We start from the raw sequence: 11202 nt of genomic DNA, 5'->3' as shown, positions 1-11202 counted from the left end.
AAAAAATCACAGGAAATATGTCCTTTTTGGATGCAAAGGTGACATTTTTACAAACTTTAGCGCCCTTTTTCACCACTTTCCCAAGGTCAGACAGTCTCGTCGTTGATATATTCGGATTCAGCGGGAAAAAGTGAGTCCAGAGAGGTATCTGTCGGATTAAAAAAAAAGAATGCACAACACTCCCTGTAGTTTGACGGTTAGCGCCACCTTTAGGCCCTTTCCAAAAGTCCTTTTGTTTCAAACAAGACATACTTTTGTTCAGAAGGTGAAGCTGAATCTGGGGAACCTGCTCCCGTCGCTCAAAGACACTCCTAAGGTCTAGGGTCAAGGTGTGACCTTGACAGGCTTCAAATGCGGCCTCCCAGCTTTACACCGGTGTGTGTGTGTGTGTGTGTGTGTGTGTGTGTGTGTGTGTGTGTGTGTGTGTGTGTGTGTGTGTGTGTGTGTGTGTGTGTGTGCGTGTGTGTGGGAGTGTGTGTGTGTGTGTGTGTGGGAGTGTGTGTGTGTGCATGCGTGCGTGCGTGCGTGAGTGTGCCATCATCAAATTCATAGAGTAGTGTGGTCACTGGTGTTTCTCAACCTTGTCAGGGCGTGACCCCATCCAAATTAATCACTTTTGAACTGGGGACCCTGACAAGAACATGGGATGCATTCCCTTTTGCTTGACTCCCGGTTCCACAGGAATAGGCCTATTTATATAGTGAAATAACCATCCATCATTTCCCATTTTTGTCTTGATCAGTGTTTGAACATGAAGTTTTATAGTAGGCTATTCTTCAATAGTATGCATTGCAATTATTTGAAAACCGTGTATTCATATTTGATGGTGTGCATGGTAAATAATTGGATGGCCAAAACACATTTATGTTTTATGTTTTACTTTTGGCTGTCTGCTAATCACAAGGTCATAAAATATCTCATATTGCTTTCTCTAGGCCCCCCCTCCCCCCTCTCTGTGTCTGTAACTGTAAAGAACCCAAACACGTTTTCTACTGAACTTTTCTATATTCTGGGTGAACAGACATTGTTATTATGACAATGTTACTTATTGTGAAACAAGTCGTTTTCCTTTGAGCCAAATGCTTTTATTTTGAAGGGAGTTTTGTGGGACATAGCTGTCGTGTATTGGTTACTGAAGTCACATGACCAGGAAGCAGGTGACGACAATACTCTATGGTGACGACAGGTAACAGAAATGTATAGGGAAACCATCCGGCAAGTCGACAGGAGCAGTCACTACAATAAAGCAACCAGAAAGACAATGTTGTGTATATGATTCAATTCAGTAAGGATATAAGAACACAACAATAGCTACCTGCGCACCGGAAAGAGGAAGTATTACATAATAACCAGACAAGAGAGAGAGGAGACGCGTGTTTTGCTGCTGCTAAAAAGTAAACCGCTTTTTGCCATTGAGACTTTCAATGATTGTTTTAGCACCCCCGAAGAGGCATAAGGTTGGTACACTTGGACTGTGTTTGCAACATACAATACAACACGTTTGTGGAGCTAAATGACCTTTGATAAAGTGCACTGTTCAGTTTTGGTATATGGAATGAAAAACGTATTTCTGCAGCAAAGGCTCACAGTGCTACAAGGATAGTGCACTATAAACCAAAGTTTGGTTTGCTACTCTTTCTGTCAAGTGTGCTGTAAAGGAAAGGTTAGAAGTGCACATGCAAAGGAAGGATTGTTATCACTGCATTTCATACATTTTGGATAAAAAGGTCTTTATTTCATGTCATTATATTTACACTTAAAAAAGGTTAAAAGAAGGTATTTCATTACTCCATAGTTAAAACAGCTGCTAAAAAGGGAAAAACTAGTTCAATATAATAAGTGCTTGGTGATGTTGAAGTCATCAATTAATTGTAATATGTTACAGTGATTCTGATTGATGGTCAAAGCCATTTAAAAAGGAAATTGTACTGTTTTGAATTAGCATGGTTTACTTTTGGAGCTTCTTGAGCTGTTAATATTTGGTACTGTCATTGCAAAAGTATGTGAAATTAACAGTATTTTTTTGTTTTTACTGTCCTGTCAGTTCTTACGGTGGTTTATGGACTTAATAAATTCACTACCATCAGTTCAAGTCTTGACCTTTGTAGCAAATAGACCCTTACACGTCCATTTGGTTCCATGTAATGTAGGTGATTTGTTCAAGGGGTATAAATTGGCAGATTGACTGAACAGGCAATTTATTTTTCAAGGGTCAACCATCTGTTTTTTTTTTACTGTGCATTTTTACTTTTGTGTTGAGGAAAGGTGTCGAGGACAGCCAGCATGCACGCAGACGTCGTCACATCCACAGGGGGAAAGGTGTGGAGGACAGCCAGCGTGCACGCAGACGTCGTCACATCCACAGGGGGAAAGGTGTGGAGGACAGCCAGCGTGCACGCAGACGTCGTCACATCCACAGGGGCAGAGGTCCACTTCTGTTTACTTCACTGCCAGCCAGGGCAATGCCAGCATGTATGAAGGAGGGTAGGTGTCTGCCATTTACATTCAGTACCACAGTACTACTACATACACAATGTTCAAGGAAAACATTAGTACTGTAGGTCTGAATAGCATGTGTGGCAGCATAATACAAGTACTTCCAGTACTTCTCTTACAATCAGATGGTGGCGTCCTTCAGGTTAGGGCTCAATTCATCCACTCTGTCTGTTCATCCATCCACACACTTTTAACATAGGATATATGGACAGAGGGTTGGTGGGCGGGCAGATCGTGGTCACAAACGTAACATCCGGACATAGGACGCACATCGTTGCTCCGATCTGTACCAAACCTGGCACAAACTCTGTTCGGGGCTGCCACCACGTTAGACGGTTAGAGGCAGGCACACACACGTGTTCAAGGGTCCTTGAGCAAGACACTGAACCCCAAATTGCTCCTTATAAGGGTGGTTGCCACCAATGTCGGAGTGATGAAAGTTTGTTTTTAAATGTAACACACATTGTATTGCACTTTTTTCTTTTCTTTTCTTACACAATTTCCTTCACTCTGTTTTCCTCAGCTATATCTCTGTGAGGCTGCTGGAGATCTGTCTTCCTCCTCCCAAGATCTTCATCAGGAACCTTGGACCATCTAAAGCCAACATGCAGCAGTTTCTATGTCAGTCGTGCTTAGATTTTTCAAAAATAGCAGACCTACAAGTTCGTAGCGCGCTATGAGCTTGTATATCTGCTATTTTTCAATAAATAAAGCATAACAAAAGGGGTTCCCCATTTGGCGGGAACCCCTTTTGGTGTTTCAAACTTTAGCTGTTGAAAAATAGCAGACCTACAAGCTTGTAGCGCGCCACTCGGTAACCACAATTAGCATTGTATTTGTGCATTTGCCAGACTGTGCTTTTTATGAAACTTTATGGATCTTGCTTCCTTGTTTCTCACTGTATGTAGTTAAAAACATGCACAAGCCATACATGACATTTCATTGGCCGAAAGTAGCCGGGTAGACGTACAGTATTACTGATGTCATCTCAGCTATCATTTTAGGCCGTTGAAGTTTCAGGTTTGGTAAAAATGAGAGGGGACTCAAGGAAATAAGCAAGGAATTGAGGTGCCACCTGTGTCATTGATGGGGATTGAAATCTTGTTGTGTGTAATGACTCGTATCCCAAGTCCCAGGGCTGTGTGTTCCAGACCAACTGCTGTGTTGTAATGGTCAGCTTCCTAGATGGAAGGCTTTGGTCAGTGAACTAGCTACTGACGAACAGTCAGACACACTAAAGACAAATACATGTACAGTGACAAATAGACATGGTCACACACTTGACACATACGTAAGGTTACCTTGCTGGCTAGCAAATCGCAGTCTTTAGTGAAAAGTTGCTCAGAGAGATGCAAAATAGGAGATGATCATTGATGCGCCCTGTCCAATCCAGTGTACAACCAGTTACTTACAAACTATAACGGCACAATATGGTTCCTTAGCAGTAGCACCTTGTCCGCTCCCCAGTATGTGTTAGTTATTGCCCACTGTTCTGCGTTGTAATTTTGTTAAATTTGTAAGCTTTAAGGCTGTTCTCGTTTTTGTTTGTGCCTCCTACACACATGTGTGTAGCTTGTATGATCTACAAGCTCATAGCGCGCCACCGAGTGGCGCGCTACGAGCTTGTAGGTCTGCTGTTTTTGAAAAATCGAAGAACGACTGACATTTTTAGAATCTGATCTCAGGTCAGAATGGGTTAATCAGACCAGTGTGTGTCCAGTGGAAACCTCGTATGAATCTGATCTCAGGTCAGAATGGGTTAATCTCTAGGCGTTGTGTTTTGCTTGGTCAAAGGAGCACTTCATCCATTTTCAACAGTGGTGTCTTGCTCGTAGAACGCAGTACCATGCCGTGGTGACCACGCTAGAACGTCCCGTCCCGTCCCCCTAGATTCAAGAGAAGATCATCCACCTCGGGTCACCAGACTTTCCAAAACGCACCACGTGCCCTGCAGTGGTCTAGGTTTACTGGCGGTGGGCGCGGCCCCCTATTTTCACACGTCGTGTATACGTATAACAACAGGTTAAAACTGTTTACCTGAACGCACGTTCTCACACGCGGTAAAAGCAACACAGCGCAGCAGTATGGCTCCAGTAGGCTACAGCTTCTGTGGTGTTCTGCACGCAACGATAATGCCTCCTCCACCGTCGAAGCAGAGATTTGTCCGATTCCAAAGCAAACGTTTTAGTTTCGCTATATACTGCAGCACAGTAAAGAAGTTTGTCTGACTATTTTAAGTCTACTTTTGTGTTTGTGTGTCTAAAACTCTCACACACTATAAATAATACACTAGGCTTAGGCTATCAGCTGCATGCCATGCACACATGTACTGTAGGCGCATGCGCACCTTCTTGCTCGTGACATCATGGAAGAAAAAAAAAAACACCATTAAAACACTGATTTTCAATCAGTGCCTCTCTTCAATTTGTGTGTTTCAGATACAACAAACGCATCAACGACATAAGAGAATGCAAGGAACAAGCACTGTCTCATGCGTACGTATCCTAATCTCTCTTTGCCCTCCATCTCTTAATCTGCCTCTATCTGTCTATCTATCCATCCATACATCCTTCTCTCTTGTCTTTGTCTCTTCTCGCCTTTCCCTCTTTCTCAACCTGCTATCCTTTTATCTTGCATGCTTTTGCACTTGTTTAACCACTTTCTCTAATTGGCCACTCATTCCTCCATCCATTAGTCTTTTAGTCCTGCATCCCTTCACTTTTTAATCACTTAAACCTTATGCTTTTACGCCCCCTGATGTTTTCACGCTACACTAATAATATCTGTGTGTTCACCCCAGAAAAGGGATGGAAGAAAAAATGCTATTGAGAAACATTCCACTTATTGGCTGTCTGGGCCAGTTTCTTTGGCCAATGTCAATGGGCTGACATTACTGACCCTACCAAAATCCATTTAAGGTTTTAGTATAAAACAAAAAAAATATATAGTATGACCAGTTATTGAACTAGTAAAGGTAAAATATTTAATTCCTCCCCTGCTCAACCACCTGCCTTCTCTCCTCTTCTGTCAGTGGTACTCTCATCTTACCATGTTGTCCCGAAGGTGATAGAATATATAATTGAATGATGTGTCATTGGGCATCATCTATGTGTTTGATGTGCAGAGGCTCCATGCACAGAGAGAGACGCAAGTTTCTCCGCTCTGCTCTGAAGGAGTTGGCTACCGTCCTTGCTGACCAGCCTGGACTCCTGGGCCCAAAGGTAATATATAATGTCAACTTAACCCATTCTTGGGGTGGGAACCCCTTTTGGTGTTTTTAACTAAGCATTATGTTATGCTTTAGCTATTGAAAAATAGCAGATCTACAAGCTCATAGCGTGCCACCGAGTGGCGCACTACGAGCTTGTAGGTCTGCTATTTTCTTATTTTTATGATCAGTACTTTATTTTAGATTTTTTACAAACGCATACAACAGACAACCTAAAATACAGACACAAGCAACAACAGCAGAGTACGTATTCATGGACAGACAAGATAGATAAGAAAAAATTGAAAATAGTTTACATTATTTAGACGACCAAACGCAGCATCATCAACCGTATCATAATGTGTAGTAATACAATAAACAATCAAGAGGGCATTGCCTGACCATGGATCACACCAAGGGACCTGCAACATGACTGAGGAACACGTCCCACTTCAGATCATATTTTAGGTCTGCTATTTTTGAAAAATCGTAAGGCACAAATCTTTGAATATATATTCTTTCAGAGCGAACGTTTTTTATTTATTCCGACGTCAGGCCTGGGTTAAAGAGTCGTGCTGCAATATTTGTATATTCTATGTTATGGAGTTCCTGTGGAGAGCCAGAAGTACAGGACCACAACGTTAGTACTGCGAATAATAATAATGGTGATTCCTGATCTGGTACTGGTACCCAGTTTATACAAGCTCAAAATCTGGGCATTTGAAATCACGCAATGCTTTAGCGCTTTGTCCCTTACTCCAAGTTGTGCATTGTGGGATTGGGATAATGCCTTTTCAATCGGGGCCAGAATACGTTATCACACAGTTTATTAAGGGAATACATTATGTTCTGATAACTAGTGTGACTCTGTCTTCTTATAAACCTAATGATTTAAGATGAACTTTTCTACTTTCTATTTAACACCTGCATGAGTTGGCCCTATAATGTTCTGATGAAGATAATGATACCAAAGTAGTGTGTTTTTTCTTTGTACAGTAGGTGTTCTCTCTTTTACTCTGTGTTCTCCACCTGCAGGCGCTGTTTGTGTTCATGGCATTATCGTTTGCCCGTGATGAAATCATCTGGCTCCTTCGTCACGCCGACAACATCCAGAAGAAAAGTACAGATGACTTCATAGACAAGTAAGCAAACACACACACACACGCACAATAATACACACACACTGATACATGATCGCACACAGTAATGTGTGTTTGGTTGCTATGTATATAATGGAATGTACATCGCTAGGCACGACAGAATTGTTGACCTATTAGCTAAGTTCATATGTTTCATCATCTGCCAAAATGTATAAGCACTCGTATGTTTTAACTGCCATGTTCATGTAGCCAGACTCAAATCACACTGTCGTGTGGTATTTGAGTCTATGATGATTTCAGATGTCACAGCTAATACACCAGATATTGTTGGTGTTGATGACAGTAGAGAAGTGACCATTTTGGAAGTGGCATGTACATTTGACCACAGTCTGGAAGAGGCATTCCTTACCAAGGTGCTTAAGTACCAGCGTCTTAAAGATGCTATTATACAGCTTGGCTACAAATGTAAACTACTTGTGTTCATATTTGGAAGCCTTGGTAATGTCCATAAATCAGTCGTGAGGTGCCTGCAGATTGCAGGCATGCCCAAGCTGAGAGCTGATCAGGCATCGGCAAAATTCTGTTCAGTGTCTGCAATAATTGGCAGTCGCCATATATGGAGAAGGCGATGCCCGTGATCTGTATCCTGAAGCACTTGTTGTAGAGTTTTCCAAGTTTGCGCATCCACTATTGTTTGTGTTCAAGAATTTCTTGTTAAGTGTGTGTGTGTGTGTGTGTGTGTGTGTGTGTGTGTGTGTGTGTGTGTGTGTGTGTGTGTGTGTGTGTGTGTGTGTGTGTGTGTGTGTGTGTGTGTGTGTGTTACAGACACATAGCAGAGTTGATCTTCTACATGGAGGAGCTGAGGGCCCATGTGAGGAAGTATGGTCCAGTCATGCAGAGGTACTACGTTCAGTATCTATCTGGTTTCGATGCTGTGGTGCTCAACGAACTGGTGCAGGTACACACACACACACACACACACACACACACACACACACACACACACACAAGCATTGAAAATGTCAGTGGGACAATCTTAATTAACGGGGGGAAGGGGGTTACTGAAACTACCCCTACCACCCATGGTTTCATATTCCTAATATTTATTTGTATGACAATGATGAATAATGGCTAAAGGAACATGCATCGATAACATTAATCACAGTAAGAATGGAACTTGTTTTTTCTATGCTAGAACCTCTCTGTGTGTCCAGAAGATGAATCAATCATCATGTCTTCCTTCGTCAACACGATGACCTCTCTCAGCGTCAAACAAGGTAAACATAAACTACTGTACTGTAAATCATGGTTTGAGGTAATCATGTATGATCATTTAACCCTGAGAGTGTACAATTGCAACAGGTCATTCTTTCTTTATACAGTCTTTCAGTTCAATTAACCCATTTAGGCCTGAGGTCGAAATTAAAAAAAAAGTCTTCAAAATCCTGACGGCTTTCTGAAATGTTTCTGTTTCAGTTGTGCTCAATATTTCATGTCAAGGAAAGGACCCCAATATGAAAATATGTTGTTCCAGGGACCCCAACACAGAAGCAAAGAATTGAGTTAAAATGTTCACTCTGTAACAATATATATTCAAAGATGTGAGGCACATTTTCACCATTTAAAAGAAATAGCAGACCTACAAGCTCGTAGAGCGCCACTCGGCGTGAGCTTGTAGATCTTGTATAACATAAAAGGGGTTCCCGCGCAAAATGGGTTAATACTGGAATGTACTGTGTTTATATTATGCCAAAAACTGTTTCATGGTTTCTCTCTCTCAAAAAAATCTAAAAGGAAAAGAAAAACCTGGTACAACAGAATAACATTCATAAGCCAAACGCCAGCAGACAGTAAACATCAAAGATTAAATGCTTATGTCCATGTCAGCTCAGTGTTGTGGAATATAATTATTGAAGGATGATGTGATGTGTGTGAATATTGTTTTAAAAATAACATCAAACACAGTGTTGTGGTAATTTTGCACATGCTTGTTCCTTATAGTGGAGGATGGAGATGTGTTTGACTTCAGAGGCATGAGACTGGACTGGTTCAGATTGCAGGTACACACACACACACACACACACACACACACAACTTGATACCAACTACATGTTATTCAGGAACAAATTGTATCGAACGAATTTGCTATATTTTCAAGATGTCTCTGGGCAAGCTGGATATTATGCGTTTATATTGTCAAACATATTTTGTGTAAATGTCTCCTTTTTTTCAAATTCAATGTCAATTCATGATCATGTCAATCAGAGATCAGCGGATGAGCTTTTTTGTCACCCGAATCCGAGTGTGCATATTTATAATCCGCCTGTTATCCCACCGCATAAATGACTTAATCCAATTTATATATCCGCAACCACCCGAAATCCGCTGCAGGGATATAGCCAATCTACAAGTTCAAGGAAAAATACTACTAACGCACGCACGCCGAGATTTGGTGCCTTTTAAAAAAAAACTATATTATAAGCCTATAGATAGATGTCATTAGTTTGTTTCCGTTTTAAAAGTTATAAAACCTATAGATGGATGCCATTCATTTATTTCCAGCATTATTTCACCCGCGGTTTATCCGATATTAATTAATAATATATTCTTTTGACCCAAACTGCGGTTAACCGGCTAAATCCGCCATCCGCTGGTGTCTAATGTCAATACAATACAATACACAATGGTGCTATAGTCCAGTGTTTCCCAACCTGTGCTACGGGGAGCTATGGTGCTCCTCTTGATGTCTCCAAGTGTTCCGCCTGATTTTAACTAAATTAACACTATCCCTCCCCCGAAAGCAAAAGCTATTGAGCTGCAGGCTTCCTATTGTTGCGTCGTTGTTGTCACACGTCTAACCATTAGACATGCGATAACTACAACACGGAACAATAGACTCTAACGACCCTCGACCCTCGACGTAGACAGCAGACACATACATGTCCCGACCCAAACACTGAGGAGGTAAAGTAAACGTGACGTTGTTGTGATTAAACATAATGTGCCACGAAAAATAGCTGTCCAAAATAGCTGTCCATAGAATGTCCAAACATGATCGCCTCGTTCGGCCAACAAAATATATCTCCCTCCCTTCACAGAAGCGCAGCGATGCCTGATTTATTCTTCGTCGTACACGTGTTATGCTTGCATGCTGAAAATGGCTGATCTACAAGCTCACAGCGCGTTGCGGACGCAACGCGTTGTGAGCTTGTCGATCAGCTATTTTCAGCACGTGGAAATAAGCAGGCTGTGAGAACCCTTCACAATAAAAGCATGCAGCATTCACAAGTTGGCTCATAATAAAGAAAGGAAAAGGATTAGGTGGCATTTCACATTTCATATGAGCAATTGTTTTTAAACTGAGGCTCTGTCTCTGTCCTTTTCTTTCTCTTTGAAGTTATTTGATGAGTGCTGTCATGTGTGTTTTTAAAAGTATATTTACTTTTACGTTTTACTATATATTTAATATATATATATATATATATATATATATATATACACACCCCCCCCCCCCCTAGGTGTTCCCCGATATTTTAGGGCTATGAAAAGTGTTCCCTGGGACAAAAAAGGTTGGGAAACACTGCTATAGTCTTCCGTTTGTCGTTCTCTTGTTTCTGATTCCTCAGACTTATTGCCACTTTCTTTGCATTTCGGTTCATCCCTACTTCCTGTTTTCCTTTTCCTCATTCCCTCTTCGTTTCCATCCAACCTGCCTTTCTTTCCCTGTTCATTTGGTTCGTTCCCTTCTATTCCATCTTTCTGTTCTTTATTCGCTCCCACCATGTCTCCTCTAGGCGTATACCAGTGTTTCTAAGGCCAGTCTGGGTATAGCAGACCACAGGGAGCTGGGGAAGATGATGAACACCATCATCTTTCACACCAAGATGGTGGACTCACTGGTGGAGATGCTAGTGGAGACCTCTGACCTCTCCATATTCTGGTGAGAGACACACACACACACACACACACACACACACACACACACACACACACACACACACACACACACACACACACACACACACACACACACATTCACAGACCTAAAGTCAGATGACTTTAAGTGACATTTATCTTTGTGGCAGCAAATGATAAATAATGGCTGATGGCATATTGCATCCGTGATTCATTGTTGTGAGCTACATTGATTTGTATTGTTGTTACCACACACACACACACACACACACACACACACACACACACACACACACACACACACAAGCAAACACATTGTTGAATGTGTACACAACAAACTACAGTAAGTACAGAATTGGCAGAGAAACTATTCAAAACACTCAAATACCATGCCTGGTATTTTAAAGAATCTGAAACAACGTTATGTTATGTAGTATGTTCAGTCCAGATGAGAGTAATGAGAACAATATTGGTGTGTATAGT

At 41.5% G+C, this 11202-nt stretch overlaps 1 protein-coding gene across 2 annotated transcripts in view; it reads left to right on the top strand.

The window, feature by feature from the left end:
* The first annotated feature begins 1208 nt into the window (after nucleotides 1-1208).
* Nucleotides 1209-11202, top strand: part of LOC308312149 (extended synaptotagmin-2-A-like) — a 27661-nt gene continuing 17667 nt past the window's right edge. For both annotated transcript variants that reach the window (XM_080794541.1, XM_080794540.1), the window contains exons 1-9: nucleotides 1209-1457; nucleotides 2266-2484; nucleotides 3020-3117; nucleotides 4935-4991; nucleotides 5621-5717; nucleotides 6740-6846; nucleotides 7630-7762; nucleotides 8000-8081; nucleotides 8806-8864. In XM_080794541.1, the coding sequence (XP_080650667.1) occupies nucleotides 5628-5717; nucleotides 6740-6846; nucleotides 7630-7762; nucleotides 8000-8081; nucleotides 8806-8864 (471 nt within the window). In that variant the 5' untranslated portion in view covers nucleotides 1209-1457; nucleotides 2266-2484; nucleotides 3020-3117; nucleotides 4935-4991; nucleotides 5621-5627. The remainder of the gene's footprint in view (nucleotides 1458-2265; nucleotides 2485-3019; nucleotides 3118-4934; nucleotides 4992-5620; nucleotides 5718-6739; nucleotides 6847-7629; nucleotides 7763-7999; nucleotides 8082-8805; nucleotides 8865-11202) is intronic.

The sequence above is a fragment of the Protomyctophum bolini genome (genome assembly GCF_963924005.1).
Source record: "Protomyctophum bolini genome assembly, contig: SCAFFOLD_225, whole genome shotgun sequence".
In the NCBI taxonomy this organism is placed as follows: domain Eukaryota; kingdom Metazoa; phylum Chordata; class Actinopteri; order Myctophiformes; family Myctophidae; genus Protomyctophum; species Protomyctophum bolini.
This window is presented reverse-complemented; position numbering and strand designations above follow the sequence as displayed.